Source organism: Ictalurus furcatus, chromosome 6 (assembly GCF_023375685.1).
Source record: "Ictalurus furcatus strain D&B chromosome 6, Billie_1.0, whole genome shotgun sequence".
Classification (NCBI taxonomy): Eukaryota; Metazoa; Chordata; class Actinopteri; order Siluriformes; family Ictaluridae; genus Ictalurus; species Ictalurus furcatus.
Genome location: NC_071260.1, coordinates 13,210,407 through 13,229,776, shown reverse-complemented (window position 1 = coordinate 13,229,776; position 19,370 = coordinate 13,210,407). Strand labels below are relative to the sequence as shown.

Genomic DNA, 19,370 nt, shown 5'->3' with positions numbered 1-19,370 from the left:
TCAAAGATGATCAAATGTCTGCTTGTCCAAATATGTCAAAAAAGCCAACAATTTCCATGGGGAGTACTTATTTGTTCACATGACTGTGTACACATATATGGTATATTGAATGCAAAGTTGAAGCTTGCCATCAGTATTGGAAAATTGTGTTGTCAGTATGAATCTGTTTGGCCACAGGGAGCGTGAGTTTCAGAGGGCCTGAAGGGCCACATGGACGTCCAGGAAATGCTGGAGTGAAAGGACAAAAAGGTAAGACTATTGACCAGTGACATTAGTCCAAAAGTTCCTGTTATACCATTTATGAAACAGGATAACAGGATGATGAATATACAATACATTCATCATAAGTTGTATTGCTCACAATGAATGTACCATTTTTTAGGTGACCATGGTCATTGTGAGTGCATTTTGCAAACCTCCCCTCCTGGACCCCCTGGCCCAGCTGGAGATCAGGGTGACCCTGGAACAGTGGGAGAGTGGGGTCAGCTGGGTGATCAGGGAGACCAGGGACCCAGAGGCCTCCTTGGTCTGCATGTTAGTTTCCTGCATTACAGTTATGGTAGAAAATATATTCCACAGGCAGTAATATTGTGAACTATCAGAAATTGTCATTTTCTTTTTTTTTTTCTTCAGGGCTTTCCTGGGCCACATGGGATGCCTGGCCCTAAAGGCTCTAAGGGAGATAGAAGAGAGGTTAAAGACAAAGGTACACCTTTATATTACAACGTTATGATTTTAATTAACACAAAGAAGAAATGAATGTATAATTAATAATTAATTCGTATGTGTTTGTGCTTGTACTTGTGTATTTAACAGGATCACCAGGAGAACCTGGAGACCCAGGGAGACCAGGTGTACAAGGACCACAGGGCAGACATGGGACTAGTGGAATAGATGGTGCCCCTGGACTTCATGGTCTTCCTGTGAGCTTCTCATTAGAAATTATGTGCACTGATCTGAATGCACTGTTTTCATTTTATGTAGTCATTAAAAGTACTAACAGTTACTGCTGGCATGATGCACCCTGTTTATTTTACACTAGCTGTAATTAACAGTGTGCCCACGTAAATCTTATTTCCAAACTCTGTGAGTGCTATCATTCAGATTTAAGTGTGGCATTGTGAATCATGTTGGGGGAAAAAAGAAATGTGATGTTTATTGTACAAAAATGTGTTTCTTTGTCCACATGAAGCTGCTGGTTTCCTTCTTTTATTATAATCAATGCTCTTTCCTGATTGCAAGTGTAGATTAAGCCTGCCGCAACAAAACCGCTATACTATGTGCTGTGTTGCTGTGCGGTTTGCAGGGAGAAGGGCCAGTTGGTGAGCCTGGAGAGAAGGGTTACCCAGGCAGGCCAGGTATACCAGGGTTCCCAGGACTAGCAGGGGAACCAGGTCAAGTAAACGGAGCACCTAAAGGTGTTAAGGGTATAGCAGGTGATGCAGGATTAAATGGTTATGATGGAGTCCCAGGCACACCGGGTACTTCAGGTATGCGCTCTGCCTTTGCTCTTTCCTCGTTCTTCCATCATTTTCATGCTTTAATTCCAATTTCTCATCCTCTATTTTGTTCTGCAGTCTTTGCTTTATATGTCTCTTTTTATGTTACTTTGGGTTTAATATGCTTAAAGTCATGGAATCTGTACATCATGGAAACATTCTAATGAAATGAATCACTTAACCTTGCTCTCTGGCAATTTAATTGCGCGTGACGGGTTTCATTAAAAATGGATTCCATGAGGAATTTTCCCTGAAAATTCAGAGAATGGTCATTTAATAATATGATCTCTGCTGCTGATTCAATCGCAATCAGCTTCTGTCTGTCTACTGTATCTGTATCTACTGTGGTGTTATCTGTTTCTGTCGGTCATCATCTCTTGCTTGCCATTTAAAGGAGACTGTAGTCTACAAGGAGAAGGAGGCAAGTGGATTACAGCAGGTAGCTAGATCAGTGACAAGTCAAATTCCCTCTTAAGAACTCTTTTCTGTCTTAGTGCTTCACTGCATCGCAATAACCTTTTTTTTTTGTACACAGTCACTCTTAATGCTTTGGGCATTATTAACCTTTCTCCTTGTGTGATTTTATTCACCCACAAATATTGTTGTACACACTATGTTTTTATGTGCTTTGTTTCACACACAGCAATGAGTCACATGTGATTTGGGCATAACACAGGGGTTCCCAAACCTTTTGAGCAAACGACCCCAAATGAACATTATGAATTTTCTGAAACCCCACCCAATTTTTTATTCCAAATTGATCATTTAGGACTTAAGTAAATGTGTTCTTTTTCATGTCGTCTGTTCTGTCACTCAGTGTCAACAAGGGATCAGCAGAGGTAGATGGATGGAGAAATTTGTGTAAATTTGATTGTGCAGCATATCAGCATATTATTAAATATGGGAAATTAAATGGGGGAAATTAAATAGCACATACATTCTTTTTAATGGTGCTTTTAATTTTAATTTTAATTATGCTTGTATGAATACGAATCCCAGTAACTTCTAGTTTGGGAACCCTTGCTATAACATATCACTTGTTGTTGTTGTTGTTGTTTGCAAAACAGGCAATCAGAAACTCTACTGTGGTGTCTATGTTGAGGTTATGAATTTATTTCCTTGTCACTAGATATCTTATGGTTTTGGTGTATCCCCCAGGCGATTGCGCAGTTTTAACTGGACCCCCAGGAGAGATAGGACCCCCAGGACATCCTGGATTGGAGGGGATGCCAGGTAATATATTATATATAATATAGTATTTTATAATATTATAGTATATATAATTTATTTATGTGTATGCTATAATATTAATAATATATATAATATTAATCCCATAATCCCCATTTAGACAGACCTGGTTATGTCTTTGTGTTCTAGGATTTCCTGGTCCAAAAGGCTTTGCAGGAACTAGAGGCAAGATAGGAAATAAAGGAGAACAAGGAGACCAGGGCATCGGAGGCTCACCTGGAAAAACAGGTACGTTGAGTGTATGAGGGTTTTGTCCTTACGTACACTCAGACATTCTGGTTGCTCTTGAGAATTACCATTTATACAGCTTTTTGTCTGCTTTATTATGTTCATGTAATGGTTTTCCTTACAGGTTTTACTGGACCTCGTGGAGACTTAGGCAGTACTGGACTAAAAGGTCCCAGAGGTTCTTCTGGCATCCCGGGTAGACCAGGGCTTGATGGTGAGTCTGGACAAAAGGGTCCTAACGGTGAAGCTCTAGGAGCATCTCCTGGACCCACTGGTGAACCAGGACTGCCAGGACTGCAGGGGATAAAAGGCCCCCCTGGAAACCCTGGCGCAAGTGGATACCCAGGTAAGAAATACTCTGTAAGGATGAACTTACCTTGTGATAAAAGTGTTTTCTGTTGCCTACTACATTATAGCTTGGGTGTTATTAACATACAATGTATATACAATGATTTATTTTAACTGTGGTACACTATAGGCATGGGGGGAATGCCTGGGATGATTGGGATCAAAGGTGAATCAGGTCCCTCAGGATTACAGGGGGAAATAGGAAGACCTGGACCAGCAGGAATATTTGGCTTCCCTGGGAAGCCTGGTCCGGAAGGACTCCCTGGACCTCCAGGCCACACTGGACTACCAGGTAAATTAGTAATATAATCAATCTCTACTAATCTCTATTAATTTCTACCTCATTAGAGAGCTATTAACCTGACCTGTCAATACCATTGCAGGACAGAACAGTCTACTCATAATAGTGATATTATCTTTTTGCTGTTCCTCAAAGGGCCTAGTGGAGAAACAGGCCATCGTGGAGATAGTGGTCCCCCAGGGCTCATAGGAGTGAAGGGTGTTAGGGGAGAACCAGGAAATGATGCTGGGCCAGGAGATTACGGACCACGAGGGGATCCAGGAGACCCTGGACATGTTGGACCTACTGGTGTTCCTGGACTTAAAGGTCAGAACATTTTCACGTCGCAAATTTCAAATGACAAACACATAGCAAATCTTATGTGGAGAATAATGTGCAAATGGCAATGTCACATCATCATGGATATTTGTCATTTATATTTCCCGTGAAGTATTACACTCCATGACAAAATTTACGTTTATGGCATTTGGCAGACATCCTTACCCAGAGAGGAGCTGCAACAGCTAGTCGCTAAAATCGATAATAATCGATTATGAGAATCGTTGTCAGTGAATTTCATTATCGATTAGTTGGTCTCCGAACAGCACGGGGTTCTGTTTTGAAAACACACATCAGAGTAAATACTAAAGTTGTGTCCCAGATGACGTACTATACACTTTCACTATGCACTGTGTATTCTACCGTCTAGTGTATGAATTTTAGAAAGGTAAAATCATCTCAAATGGAACACTAGCATTTTTTTAATAACCGGAAGTATATGCCGCTTCCCAGTCGATGTTACATGATATCAAACGTATGTAATGCAACGGGACTAGCTTTAGCAGATACCCAGAGTCAACGATAATGGGTGCTTCTCAATGCTCAAATTGATGCTTCCTCGTTTCCTCGCTCCTCCGTCCTCCAGCCTGTGACCTGGAAATCGATCGAAGTCAGCCATCTTGAAGGACATATCAATTGTCTAATTGCACCACGAGGAGGTGAGGAACGAGGAGTGAGGAAGCTTCCAGAGGACCTAGGAGCGAGGGTACACAGGCGTATCCTATGCGGAAGTGTTTCTTGTCGAAAAACCTGACGCACATATAAATTCACCTCCTCCTTTACATCTCCAACAATCTCAAACAAAAAGTCCTTTGATGATGTGATGCAATTTTTTCGTGAAATATAAATAAGTTAAATAATAATATGCTTACAATGAGTATTGTAATTAATTGATCCTTGCATGTTTGGATATGCAACACTGCACAAAAGATGCGATAATTTACGTATTGTTCATTAATTTATTGTTGAATAACCCAGACATTTCACATAATATCAGTGCATTCAGCTTTATTAAGAATGTTGTTATTAACCAAACTCCAACAACATAACGGCAGATCCCCGAAGCACAGTGAGGTCATCCAGCTGAGATTAACTGACATTGTTTTGACGTGATGTTTGAGAGAACGAGGACATTCCATTCGACTTGCTTTGATTCCTCTCTCCTCGCATCTCATCCTTGCATCCTTCCCTTGCATCCTAATGGGTGGAGCTAAGACACAAGGAAAGGAAATGAGGATGCACAAATAAGAAATGAGAAGCACCCAATGACTTTCTTCAGTTTATTGTTTATATCAATGTTACCCTTTATGCCCAGCATGACCTCAGTCACTATCAGATGGAGCTGTAGTGTGCTTATCATTTATTATTTGTGGATCCTCATGTCCTTATATTTCTGCAACTGTGTACCTATGAAGAAGAAGCCTGTCAAGAATACCGACAGTGTCGCATGAACTAACCCAGGATTTACAGAACAGAGAAAGTAAAAAAGAGCCACCTCTGAGCTAATAATAAAAGAGAGTTCTGTGCTTTAATGTAGGAGTAATAAATAGAAAGCAACATGAGAGTAACTTTGTTTTGAGGAAAAAACCTTGCATGGTCAATAATGAACCACGTGAAATGTTTCCAATACCGATAGTTCTGCCTTTCATGCCTTCTTTTAAATTAATATTAATTAATTCTACAATTCTGAAAGAAATGCAAATAAAAACACAGTTCACAGTAACTGGTCTCATAAACAGAAAACACATTACTCAAATTAACATTAACACATGAACTAAATTCTGAAGATTAAAGTAAGATTATTAATTTATTGAATGTTATTAATTCATATTAACATTGACTGAATTCTAAAAAACCTCCTGTTAGTCTCACATTCACTCTCCACAAACAAAAGCATTTCTACTTCGTCATTGACCTCAAACTGGTAATATATAATATAAACTTTTTTTATATATATATTAACATTAACTGGGTATGAAATATACTACTCTACAAATATATTTTTCTGTGCAATATATACTTTTTTGTCAACTCATCTTCATTGAAATCGGTGTAAAATTTTAGCAGTGCAGAGCTTACAGAGATTACAAACTGCAGTTTTGTCATCATTCCACACAAGAAACATCATCTTTACACACAGCACAAAATCAATGTGTTTTCCCGCCCTCTTTTGATTGACAGGATATAATCGGCCCTGATCATCGGATGTTTCTAAACTATCGGCCGATGGCTCATAACATTGCAAATTGCCTTTATCGGCCAATACTGATTATCGGCTGATACATTGGTGCATCTCTAGTATAAATCAACCCTGAACTAATAATGGGTTCACATTATCTATTTTACAGCATCTGTTGTAGGACACATCAGTTGTATTGTCAAGACAGACAGAGTCATGTCTCATTTAAAGAACAAAAATCACAATATGGATAGTTGTACACTCTACAGATGGGTGACATGTAAAGGACAACTCAAAACAAAATGTCTTAATAAGGTGTAGGGTACCAGAACAGCTTTAATGTGCATTCTAAACATCTCTGGATCAGTGCTGGATGAATGAACACCATCCAAAAATCCAAAAGATATTCCCTAGTAGCTGGGATCATTAAAAATGTCACTTCTGTACCTGTCACATACTGCACATCACATGGTCCTCAACCAAATACACTGTCCAGTTTTTTACCGGTATTTCTCTCATATTTCTCCGCAGGTATAAAAGGCTCTCCGGGCATGGCAGGTTTCCCAGGAATGTCAGGAGATCCTGGTCTAAAGGGCCTTCAAGGAGAGACAGGGCTGGTTGGAATACCAGGCCTACAGGGAGATAAAGGAGGCATGGGCCATCAGGGAGAAAAAGGTTCATATTTGGTCTTATAATGACAACTGTATGAACTTTAGATCATTTTGCTCATGATGTTAATAATTCTGTCTTGGAGGTCACACTTTTTCATTGTGCATAATCTTTTTATCAGGTGAAAGAGGAGTTATGGGCCCTCCAGGTAAAATGTCCATTGGAGAAATGACACATATGAAAGAGGTTATGAAGGGTGCTAAAGGTGACCATGGGTTTGAAGGAGTTCCAGGTTTCACTGGGCCACGAGGTGAGTACTCTTATTACAATTTATTGCTGTTATACTGAGTATGGAAGTGAAAAATTGACAAAGATTTTTTAAATAAAAAATGTAAAAAAGATTTGAACTTTGCAAGCCATTGAATGGGTAATATTTATTTTTTTAATTGAAGACAATTACATTCATGATATTGAAATATATAAGGTTGAAAACCACACATTTGTATTTATTTATTTATATTGAATTAACAACCTTGAAATTCAAGTTTCTTTTTTTTCATTCAATGCCTACCCCTCTCAGGAGCGTGCGCCTATGTCACTATATCAACAGAAACCTGTCTGTAGTGTTATTTCTTTTGTTGCCTGTTTGTGGTTTTTATTCATTCATTCATTCTTTCTCTCTTCCAGTTTCAGTTCAGTTTCTTAGTTCACCCTCTTCATGTTTCTCAGACACATGCATGGGCTGTGTGCACACTCAAAGTGATTAGTCGTGGTGAACTCATATGTGATCTGTATATTTTCCCAGAGTAGTACATTTCCCTTCTTCCAGTGGTTTTATGTTGCAAGTCATTTGGAAAGATTACTTCTAAATGGCTTAAAAAAAAAAAAAAAACCTTCTTATACCGTGCAAACCAGCAATAGAATAGTCTTTATAATGATCAAATTAACCAAATCAAACATGTCAGAACCACATAACCAGGTGAAGTGCACACACACACACACTCACACACACACACACACACGTGACTGAGAAACATTACTGAAACACGTGATATTACAAAACATTTCCAAACTCAAGAGCCCTAGGCCTTAAAGTCAACACAGAACAAGAAATCAACACTCCCATAATGCTCACAATTAAGTTATTTTAAAAGTTTTTCAGACCCATATGCAAATCGAGTACAAAAGCCACGCCCCCACCTGAGTGTGGCTCGGACTGTATTAATTTAAACTTTTGCTACTAAACAAATGCGAAGGCAAAGCAGAAAAATATTAACTTATGTGCAGTGACGTAATATTTACTAAACCACTGAATCATTTTTCTGTGTATAGTCTATATCCTCTTTTAGCTAATCGATCCATTCTATCTCTTTATATGCAGATGATACTTTATGATTTTTGTCTGATCTACAACGCTCACTTCCTAATGCCTTCCAAATCATAGATAAATTTGGCACACTACCTGGATTTAAAATGAATCATTCTAAAGCTGTTTGGATGCCTCTCAATTCAGATGGTTTTAATTTCTCTATTCTAAATAATATTCAGATATCAACACAAGTCATTTACTGAAGGATGGAGCTGAGACCCACTTTACCCCTCATTTCAAAAGTTAATTATATGTCAATTTATGGTAAAGTTGAGTCAGATATTCAAAGATGGATGTGTCTGCCTTCATCACCATCTGCCCGAATATCAACAATAAAAGTGAATATTCTGCCCCGCATTAATTTTATATGTTCTATGCTCATATTATGCTCATAATATCTATTGTGCTCAGTCTTCATGGAAACAAATAGAAAAAGAGCGCATTTCACCAGTTCGTTTGCAAGATTTTTTTATTTTCAGGCTTTTCACACAGGAAGTGCTCATTATATATTATTACTATACTTTCCTACACGCTCCAAATATGTAAAAAGATAGAAGCCTGTTTTTCATCTAAAACTATATGGCACACTCATACTCCTATTTGGCACAATTTGAATTTACTTTCTGGCGGACGACCTTTTGTGCAGCCTTCCTGGGCTATAAAAGGCATTCTAACGTTAAATGACATAAAGGGAAAGGAATCAATTCTGGATTTTCGAGAATTAATAGAAAGATTTAATATTTTGCATAACACTTTATTTTTATATTTTAAACTACGTGCCACGTTAAAGGCCAGTAAGGAACCTTGGGGTACAAATCTTCAAACTCACCCGGTAGTGAATTGGATTCATAACGCTCCTTTATCTTTGCTCCTTAAATCTTAATACAGATAATTTCCCTAAAGCTAGAGCTTGGTTATTGGATCTGAACCCTTCTATCAGTATCATCGAATGGGATACAGTGTGGGATAATACATTCCATGCATCCACGAACCCTAACCACCAATTCATTCATTTTAAGGTTATTCTCAGAGCATATCTAACCACACGTATACGATATGCTATGGGTCTATCACCCCACCAGTTTTGTAATTTTTGTGGACCTGGATGCCTGGACTTATTTGATGCCTATGATTTGGGACTGTCCAAATGTGCTTGACATTTTGTACAATGCTACTATGATTTGTTTTCCCAAAGATCCTGTTTTTTTTATAATTTCCTCTAAGTGAGATGGTACAGAAATTTTGGCTAGCTGCCATGACCGCAGCAAAGAAGCTACTAGTTCAGCATTGGAAACCTCCTTATGACCATTCTACTAAGCATTGGCTACATTCTTTATTGGAGATACTAAATCTGGAACCGTCATCTGCGCAGACTAATCACACTAATCCTGTAACTTTGTCTATGTGGAAGAATTGGATATCTATAGTCAAGGAAATTTTGGAATCTACAACTACTACTTCTGTTGTTGTTGTTGTTATTATTACTACTATTTTATTTGTTTATCTATTTATTTATTTTATTTTATCCTATTTTATTTATGTACCTGTCCAAGTCCTGTAGTGCAACGGGTTGGGTGAGGGAAGTCAGGGAGGTTATGGGGGTAATAGCGGTCAAATATGTTTTCTTTCTTTTATTGCAAAATGTTCTGTATGCTTTTTCAAAAATAAAAAAAATACTAAATTACAAAATAATAATAATAACAATAATAATAAACATAACTCAAATGCATGTTACCAAATTGATCATTACACACATTCTCTCTTCCACCTTCTAGGCACCAAAGGTTTGCCAGGGATTCCAGGACAAGAAGGGCTTCATGGATTACCCGGCGACCCTAGCACTGTAAAAGGTCTGCATGGACAGATTGGAGCTCTTGGACTGCCTGGCCAGAAAGGAATGCCAGGCCCTACAGGACCCCCAGGAATTCAGGGATTTTTTGGACCGACTGGACAAAGGGTAACTCTCTGTGCCAATATAGTGCTACATCACCATTTACTGTATGTGCTTGCGATGTATACATGTTTAGAGTTTCTTTTTCTATAGGCTGTTTGTGGTATTGAGGTTGTTTGTGGTCAATATTAACTGTAATATCCTAGGGGGACAAAGGTTCATCTGGTGCTTATGGAGCAACAGGAGATGTTGGAATCAAGGGGATTAAAGGTAATATTGAAATTTTAAGTATGCCATCCTCAAACTCTGCTTACGCCATACATTTTATGGTTCACTGTCTGTTATTTGGATTTTTCTAATCTTAAATCAAAGACTGATATTTTGTGTAACAACAAATGACCATGTAATCAAAGCCTTCATTGGAATTTCTGACCAACACCTCACATCTGTCGATTATTGCTAAGTGAGACTATTCTGCTTCAGGTGAGCAGGGTGACATTGTTGATCTCCCAGGACCCACAGGATCCAGAGGGGAAACAGGGCTGCTTGGACCTTTAGGTGAGGCAATAAAGTATCTGCTCATTACCTGGGGGAAAAAGCCCCTAAAGTATTAATCTTTTCAGCCACATGTGTGTGGAATGATCCTGAGGATTTTTTTTTATTACATGCATTATACCCTTGCAGGTCAGAAGGGTTACACAGGTGAGCCTGGAGTTAGAGGAAGTCCTGGTTTTGATGGCATCAAAGGAATTAAAGGGACTCAAGGTGAACCTGGAAAACAAGGGCCATCAGGTAAGAGAATCCACTCATAATGAACCACTGTGCTTAAAACCGTGTCTTTTTGGATGAAGTACTAGTCTGGTTCCTACACACGGAGTAAAATTATGCACAAGTGGACCACTTCTGGTCTTTTAACAGGTGCTGAAGGCCTAAAGGGCTTTCCAGGAAACCAGGGCTCTAAGGGCTGGCCAGGAGTGCCAGGACAGGCAGGGGTCCCCGGTAAACCAGGTCATCCAGGACACATAGGTATGTTCAAGCTAATATAGGGATAAATGTACAGTGCATCCGGAAAGTATTCACAGCGCTTCACTTTTTCCACATTTTGTTATGTTACAGCCTTATACCAAAATGGATTAAATTCATTATTTTTCTCAAAATTCTACAAACAATACCCCATAATGACAATGTGAAAGAAGTTTGTTTGAAATCATTGCAAATTTATTAAAAATAAAAAACAAAAAAAGCACATGCACATAAGTATTCACAGCCTTTGCCATGACACTCAAAATTGAGAAATTCAAAGAAATCCTTGAGATGTTTCTACAACTTGATTGGAGTCCACCTGTGGTAAATTCAGTTGATTGGACATGAATTGGAAAGGCACACACCTGTCTATATAAGGTCCCACAGTTAACAATGCATGTCAGTGCACAAACCTAGCCATGAAGTCCAAGGAATTGTCTGGAGACCTCCGAGACAGGATTGTATCGAGGCACAGATCTGGGGAAGGGTACAGAAATATTTCTGCAGCATTGAAGGTCCCAATGAGCACAGTGGCCTCCATCATCCGTAAATGGAAGAAGTTTGGAACCACCAGGACTCTTCCTAGAGCTGGCCGCCCGGCCAAACTGAGCGATTGGGGGAGAAGGGCCTTAGTCAGGGAGGTGACCAAAAACCCGATGGTCACTCTGACAGAGCTCCAGCGTGCCTCTGTGGAGAGAGGAGAACCTTCCAGAAGAACAACCATCTCTGCAGCACTTCATCAATCAGGCCTGAATGGTAGAGTGGCCAGATGGAAGCCACTCCTCAGTGAAAGGCACATGACAACCCGCCTGGAGTTTGCCAAAAGACACCTGAAGGTCTCTCAGACCATGATGAAACAAAGTTTGAACTCTTTGGCCTGAATGGCAAGCGTCATGTCTGGAGGAAACCAGGCACCAGTCATCACCTGGCCAATACCATCCCTACAGTGAAGCATGGTGGTGGCAGCATCATGCTGTGGGGATGTTTTTCAGCGGCAGGAACTGGGAGACTAGTCAGGATCGAGGGAAAGATGAATGCAGCAATGTACAGAGACATCCTTGGTGAAAACCTACTCCAGAGTGCTCTGGACCTCAGACTGGGGCGAAGGTTCATCTTCCAACAGGACACCGACCCTAAGCACACAGCCAAGATAACAAAGGAGTGGCTACAGGACAACTCTGTGAATGTCCTTGAGTGGCCCAGCCAGAGCCCAGACTTGAACCCGATTGAACATCTCTGGAGAGATCTGAAAATTGCTGTGCACCGACGCTCCCCATCCAACCTGATGGAGCTTGAGAGGTCCTGCAAAAGAAGAATGGGAGAAACTGTCCAAAAATAGGTGTGCCAAGCTTGTAGCATCATTCTCAAAAAAGACTTGAGGCTGTAATTGGTGCCAAAGGTGCTACAACAAAGTATTGAGCAAAGGCTGTGAATACTTATGTACATGTGCTTTTTTGTTTTTTATTTTTAATAAATTTGTAAAGATTTCAAAAAACTTCTTTCATGTTGTCATTATGGGGCATTGTTTGTAGAATTTTGAGGAAAATAATGAATTTAATCCATTTTGGAATAAGGCTGTAACATAACAAAATGTGGGAAAAGTGAAGCCCTGTGAATACTTTCCGGATGCACTGTAAAATCAATTGTTTTATCAATTCTGCAATATGCATTATCCATGTGGCAAGTTATTTCTGGTTATAACTTCTATTTAGCATCTATAAATGAACCTCTCTGTTTTTCTTGAAGTTAATAAAATTGACAACATGCAGCTTGACATATTATGGAGAACCAGAAAGCGCAAATCCCTTTACTGACCTTTACAATGTGCCAACACCAGACATTCCTTCCATAACTATTTCATAAATGTTCCCTAACAGAAAACTTCACCATATTGATGATCTTTTTATTTGTTAGACAACATCCTTAATAGTAGACTTAGTACACTTAGACATGAACCATCCACCATATACTTACCTGTTAATGAGCTATCACTATAAAAATGATAACGTATTAGAACAAGCATATTAATCTAACCCTGGCATCCTTTTACAGGTGGAAGTACTGTCAGAGCTGTGCTGTTATAGAAAATAAAACTGCACTGTGGTATAAAAAGTGATAAAGTATAGCAAGAGTTATGACCTAGTTCAGAAAAAAAGGGGGGGGGGGCGGGATGCAAACAATGATTGTTATTATTTAATGTTGAACTAGTGTAAGTATTTTCGGTAAATAATTATGTGTAGTAGCGTGCAGTTCATTGCATGTTCTACAGGAAAGGAAATAGTTGAGACACATCTGATATGACTAAAAGGAGACATTCATCATTTAAATCGTAAAGGCCATCTATGGTAGGAGTTTTGTTCCTATGGCTATACGAGCATTAAACACATAGGCACTCAGCCATTGTGATTCCAGATGCATTTGTTGTATGATCCTGATGTTTTTCTTCTTGTCCCCTTCTCCCCTCTATGCCTGTGATTGTTTACGATGGTTTATATGTATGATGTTGTTATGTTTTTGTACACACCCACTGTGGAAACAAATTTCCTCTTTGAGGACCAATAAATTATCTATCTATATGTCTAGCTATCTATAAATTTGGGCTTCCAGAAGTGTTCACGTATAAGATTTCAGTTTTCTCAGCACCTATCAACACCTACGTTGGAAAATGCTCACCAGCCGATGAGAACGAGTATGACCCTGCAGTAATAATAATGATCATTTTTAGTCATTGTTAAATACTTAAAACGTTAGTCAGAAAAATAAAGCTTCAGTGTGACCTGCTGTGAGTGCACTAATAACGTAGTAAAATATGAAAGATAAAGTTTTCTTTTCCTTTTCAGGTTTTCCTGGCCTTCGTGGGATTTCAGGGTTGGATGGCCTTAAAGGTCTACAAGGCCTTCAAGGTGTTGCAGGTAGAACTCAATCTTTTTTTTTTTTTAGTTATTTAAAAGTAATCTTTTGATTATCGATGCACCAGAATTCTAATCTGTGGCAGAGGACACAGCCAAATGTCAGCAAATACTGGTCAGAATACTGAACGCTGAATACCGAATCCTAAGTAGCAAAATGTTTTCTTAATGTATATTTTTCCATTACATTTCTTGCTTTGGAGCAATGTTTTGGACTTGTTGCTTAATTATCAGGATGAATGTGAGGAGTTACAGATCATTCACATTCAGTGGTTTAGGGTTAAATGCACTAAATGTTGATCATCTACTGTATAAATCCATCTGTGGCTGGGAGAGAAAATCATTGGACTGCTCTCTTGGTTGGTCTTCGTCTCTTCTCTGTTGACCAGAGAGTGAAACTAGCCAAGTGCAAGTGTCTGGGAGCTCACGTTTTACAGAAGCAAGGACGTAGCACTCTCTTCCAAAGGCATTTGTACTGTATATGTTGTCGTATGAGCAACAGTAAACCCTCCCAGGCTGTTAGCAGTCGTATGATCAAAGAGCTTGCAATTACTAAATTCGGTCAAGATGGGGCTAAAAAAAAAAAGATTTTTACCAAATTCCCAATTTAATTTATACTATTCTTTTTATTATTAATTTGCTGTAATCTTGCCGTTATAGCCATGTCTTAGCCAGTTTTATCTCATGCCCATAATGTATACACTTGTTAGGTCTTGACAATTGGGGGATACCAGGTGAGGATGGAGCAAAAGGAGAAAAAGGAGCTACAGGTATTCCTAACACAGAGACTGGGGTCCCTGGAGACGATGGCCTTAAAGGTTCTACAGGAGATCCAGGTGGGTCATCATATACCGTATATATATTCTTTCTGATTTTGCAAAATGAGATCATTTCTAATTTAAGAGCTCTGTCTAAGATTGAAACACTGCTTTTTTTTTTTTTTTTTTAGGTGATCAGGGTGAACCAGGCCCTCTGGGAAATCAAGGGCCTCCAGGAGCACAGGGAATTCCTGGCAGAAAAGGTCTATCAGGGGACATAGGGCTTCCTGGTCAGAAAGGTCTTCCAGGTAAAGTGCTTAATATATTGGACCACAATAATAGTACCGAGGGAGTTAGCACCCAGCATTAGCACATATTTCCCATAAGGATAAAGCTCATAAGATTATCATGGAGTTCTCACCACTAAGATGGTGCTGCATAGGCTATTGTGGTGTGATCAGCATTTCTGATCCTCTATTTGTTTAGGCTTTCCTGGAGCCACCGGTCTTCCAGGTTTTCCATCTCCACCTGGATCTAAAGGAGAGTATGGCTTTGTCGGGGATTTTGGAACCCCAGGACCAAAAGGACCACCGGGGGACATAGGAGACAAAGGATTTCCTGGACCGTCTGGTATTTCTGGAGGAAAAGGTATGGTCCCTAACACTACAAATTCAATGTGGATCAATACCTTTGGCTTATAATTTAGCATACAGTTTATACTGACATTTATAAAACATTATATATACACTTTATACAGAGAACTAGGCTTACTCTGAACCTGATCTTTAAAAAACTGGGTTACAGGTATAAAGGGAGCCATGGGAAAGATGGGAGTCCCAGGACCACGTGGTTTACAAGGTGACCGAGGCGTTTCTGGATCTAAAGGAGAGACTGGACCACCAGGTATGTAAACGTTATCCAGTTTTGTTTTGTTTTTCATTTGAAATGAGAAGTAATATTCATCGACTAGAAATTTTCTGTTCATCAAAAGTTTGTATATATCAAAAATAACTCAGATACACCATGTATCACGTCTTTCAGGCCCGTCTGGCCCCCCTGGTGCTGAAGGACTCCGTCCAGTTCCTGTGAAGGTGCCAGGGGAGAGAGGACCCCCTGGTAAAGTTGGTAAGCAAGGAATACAAGGAGTCAGAGGGGAGTATGGCCCAATGGGACCCCCTGGAGATGCAGGTAAAGGTTACCAAATCAAAATATTGAACAATTTATTATATTTTAGCTCAAAAATATGGGCATTTACTATAATATTATGGCCTGTCATGTTAATGCTTTTTCTTGTCCTAGGATATTTGGGACCACAGGGGCAAAAAGGAATGCCAGGGCTGCCTGGAATACCAGGAACACCAGGTATCCGTGGGGATGTGGGACCAATAGGACACCAGGGCCTCCAGGGCCTAGAAGGTAAAGCTCCCAGAATTCTGGGGTAAGCTGATCTGTTAAGAAGTTAAAGTGGCAAGTCAACAAGATATTCTAGTTCATTTAGAAGAAATAAGCAGTGTCTTGCTTCTTGAAAAGCAAGATTATAGTAAGTGACCTACACTGCTGTATGGGGTTGTTACCCATTAACCTGGAATGTAAAAGGCTGTAATGAATAAATGGAAATAATGTCCATCTCAACAGATGTGATCATGTTACTTTTCTCTACGGCAATTAAAACGTTGTTCACATGTCAGGAAACTCTGGCCATCCTGGTATTCCTGGTGCCCCTGGTATGCCTGGACGCAGTGTCAGTGTTGGGTACCTCCTGGTGAAACACAGCCAGTCTGATCAGACGCCAATGTGCCCTGTGGGAATGTCCAAGCTGTGGGATGGCTACAGCTTGCTTTACTTTGAAGGGCAGGAGAAAGCTCATAATCAGGACCTTGGTAAGTAAATAAGACCTTATCATTAGACCAGAGGATTGACATTAAAACTCTTAACTATTTGCGAACAATGTTTGCACCATTTTTGGTATATACTACAAACCGCAAAATAGTTCTTTTAAGAACATTCTCTACTATGTTATCCAGGTCTGGCAGGCTCTTGTCTTCCTCGTTTCAACACCATGCCATTCCTGTATTGCAACCCTGGGGACATATGCTACTATGCTAGTCGCAACGACAAGTCCTATTGGCTTTCTACAACTGCCCCCATTCCCATGATGCCTGTGGAAGAGTCAGAAATAAAGCCCTATATCAGCCGCTGTTCAGTATGTGAGGCTCCATCTGTGGCTGTAGCTGTGCATAGTCAGGATATAACTATCCCACAATGCCCTGTAGGCTGGAGAAGCTTATGGATTGGCTACTCATTCCTCATGGTGAGCCTTCAGTCATTTCTCCTAATTGTTACATCACACTGTAATTCTACACAAATTAATTTTTGTAAGTGTCATCAACTAAAATGGTAACAGATGACATAAATACACATAAAAAGATGGACTATCACACCATGTCCAATAATATTAGATGTTTATACAGCTCTCTGTCTTACAAAAAATGCAAAAATTAGCTCAGAGCACTTGCTTGCACAAAAAAAAAAAGAGCTCTAACTTTGTCATTTATACACAGCATACGGCAGCCGGAGATGAAGGAGGTGGTCAGTCTCTGGTGTCTCCAGGCTCGTGTCTGGAGGATTTCCGCACCACTCCCTTCATCGAGTGTAATGGAGCTAAGGGTACCTGTCACTACTTCTCTAACAAGCACAGTTTCTGGCTGACATCCATTGACCAGTCCTTCCACAGTACTCCCGAGTCCGAGACGCTCAAGGCCGGACAGCTCCTCTCACGCATCAGTCGCTGCCAAGTCTGCATGAAGAACCTGTGACTTGTATGAACTTTGACTTGAGGGTGTGGCCATTTTGACATTTTTGTGTGCAGTCCAGTACAGAATGTCAAGGTAAGCTCTAAAGGTCACCCAGAGGTCATAGTAACTATTACTTTCATAAACCAAACAGGATTGTTGAAATAAAGTTTAGGAGCTGTTAATCATATAAATTGAATACTGCATACTTTTACAATATCATGGATGGCCTTCAGTTTTTCTTCATTACTGTGTACCCCATCCTATGTGCCTAAAGACTGAAGATCTGTAAATGTGTTGAGAAGAGTGGTCAAAGAAGCATCAAAAGCTTAGAAATGCTTTATCGTTACTCATGTTACATTTGAAATGGTGCTTTTTCCTAACTTATTACCTCACTCATCAGCGCGATTTGTATAATTCATATTACCAAGTACATCATACAGCAGAACCAAAGACGCCCATGTTAACGCACTGCTTCCCTTATATTCATCTATGTATGACACTTCCTGTAGCTATTAGAATGTCTCGGTGTGATTTATACAACAGCCAAACGCTTTACACTATAAACAATACAACCATCCGAGGGACACCTCAAATAAAGTGTTGCTTTACTTGTGCTTTTAATTACGATTTTATCATCAGGTAATGAACTCTGTTTTTACTAACGCTGTTCTCGAACTGTACATTTTGTTTTGTGAATAATTATTTGCACTTAAAATACAGGATGTGGTTATCATCGTTATACTATGCTTCAGCAGCCTCTGAGCACAAGCATGCACATTTTTACAGGACAGAGCCATTTCTCGGATATGCAAGACCACAAGTTAACCCTTTGCAAAGTGGAGTTCAGAACATCTCGTCTTATTGAACGATGATTATGGATTCATTTGTTTCTATTCTGACTGCACTGATTTGACTTTTTTTGTTTTTAAATTTCACTTCTTCTTTTTTTTTTCTTGCACAGCAAAAAAATAAAATAAATAAATGAATAGCTCACTTAATACAGGAATTCCTTTTCACTATCGGATATTTAATGATTGATAGACCAAATTCATGAGGTGAATGACCACATTTGTACTTTACTCAGCCATGCATACCACATGTGTCAGTTTTGTGTGTCGAGAATAACCTTATCTGATTCTGATCATAAACAAGTCAAAGGAGGAGATAACACGATGGAGGTGTTACAAGTTAACAATGTATTTATGTGGAAAATATTTTTGGACCATGTTCTGAATGATTGTGACTGTTAGCATTACTGAACAATAACAAATTAAATGCTTCTTTTTGTTACATATTTGACGTGACATTTGTTTGCACAGATCATCAGGAAAAAGATGCGTAAAGAATTTGTTAAACATACGATAAGGCAAATATTCAACAAAACAGCTTCATCAACTGTAATCTAAAAACTGAGGCATTTCTATCCATCATTCCAAACATGTTACCCATGGCAAAGTGTAAAATTAAAAATATAATTAATACTATTATGAGTATCTGTCGGAGGAAGGGTGGCGAACTCGGTAGCATAATTAGTAGGGGTGAAAAAACACTGGGGGGGTGGGGGGAGTACTGTATGTGGACAACCCACAAATCACACCCATAGACTATGTGGGCCCCAATGTGCTGTCACAAAGTTGGAAGCACACAATTGCATAGAAAGTCTTTCTATATTGTAGTTTTAGGATTTCCCTTCACTGGATCTAAGGGGCCCCAAACCTGCCGATAATGCCCCTGTACACAAAGCAAAGTCCATAAACATATGGTTTACACACAGCCCTGACCTCAACCAACCTGAAGACTTTTGGGATGAACTGAAACACAGACTGCACTCCAGGCCTCCTTGCCTGACCTCACTAATGCTCTTGTGTCAGAATGGGCAAATCCCCACAGCCACA

At 39.5% G+C, this 19,370-nt stretch overlaps 1 protein-coding gene across 2 annotated transcripts in view; it reads left to right on the top strand.

The window, feature by feature from the left end:
• The window catches only part of col4a2 (collagen, type IV, alpha 2), a 76,525-nt gene extending 57,758 nt beyond the window's left edge, over window positions 1-18,767 (top strand). The window contains exons 21-48 of one of the 2 annotated variants that reach the window (XM_053626566.1): window positions 178-249; window positions 383-534; window positions 634-706; window positions 817-923; window positions 1,307-1,490; window positions 1,894-1,938; window positions 2,658-2,732; window positions 2,877-2,975; window positions 3,100-3,321; window positions 3,454-3,615; window positions 3,760-3,930; window positions 6,653-6,796; window positions 6,912-7,040; window positions 9,875-10,056; window positions 10,197-10,260; window positions 10,474-10,548; window positions 10,675-10,782; window positions 10,909-11,016; window positions 13,854-13,925; window positions 14,633-14,758; window positions 14,872-14,988; window positions 15,167-15,328; window positions 15,485-15,583; window positions 15,722-15,868; window positions 15,980-16,096; window positions 16,369-16,560; window positions 16,705-16,991; window positions 17,242-18,767. In XM_053626566.1, coding sequence (XP_053482541.1) covers window positions 178-249; window positions 383-534; window positions 634-706; window positions 817-923; window positions 1,307-1,490; window positions 1,894-1,938; window positions 2,658-2,732; window positions 2,877-2,975; window positions 3,100-3,321; window positions 3,454-3,615; window positions 3,760-3,930; window positions 6,653-6,796; window positions 6,912-7,040; window positions 9,875-10,056; window positions 10,197-10,260; window positions 10,474-10,548; window positions 10,675-10,782; window positions 10,909-11,016; window positions 13,854-13,925; window positions 14,633-14,758; window positions 14,872-14,988; window positions 15,167-15,328; window positions 15,485-15,583; window positions 15,722-15,868; window positions 15,980-16,096; window positions 16,369-16,560; window positions 16,705-16,991; window positions 17,242-17,496 — 3,746 coding nt within the window. In that variant the 3' untranslated portion in view covers window positions 17,497-18,767. The remainder of the gene's footprint in view (window positions 1-177; window positions 250-382; window positions 535-633; window positions 707-816; window positions 924-1,306; window positions 1,491-1,893; window positions 1,939-2,657; window positions 2,733-2,876; window positions 2,976-3,099; window positions 3,322-3,453; window positions 3,616-3,759; window positions 3,931-6,652; window positions 6,797-6,911; window positions 7,041-9,874; window positions 10,057-10,196; window positions 10,261-10,473; window positions 10,549-10,674; window positions 10,783-10,908; window positions 11,017-13,853; window positions 13,926-14,632; window positions 14,759-14,871; window positions 14,989-15,166; window positions 15,329-15,484; window positions 15,584-15,721; window positions 15,869-15,979; window positions 16,097-16,368; window positions 16,561-16,704; window positions 16,992-17,241) is intronic. The other variant, XM_053626567.1, reaches the window with a different exon arrangement.
• The last annotated feature ends 603 nt before the right edge of the window (window positions 18,768-19,370 follow it).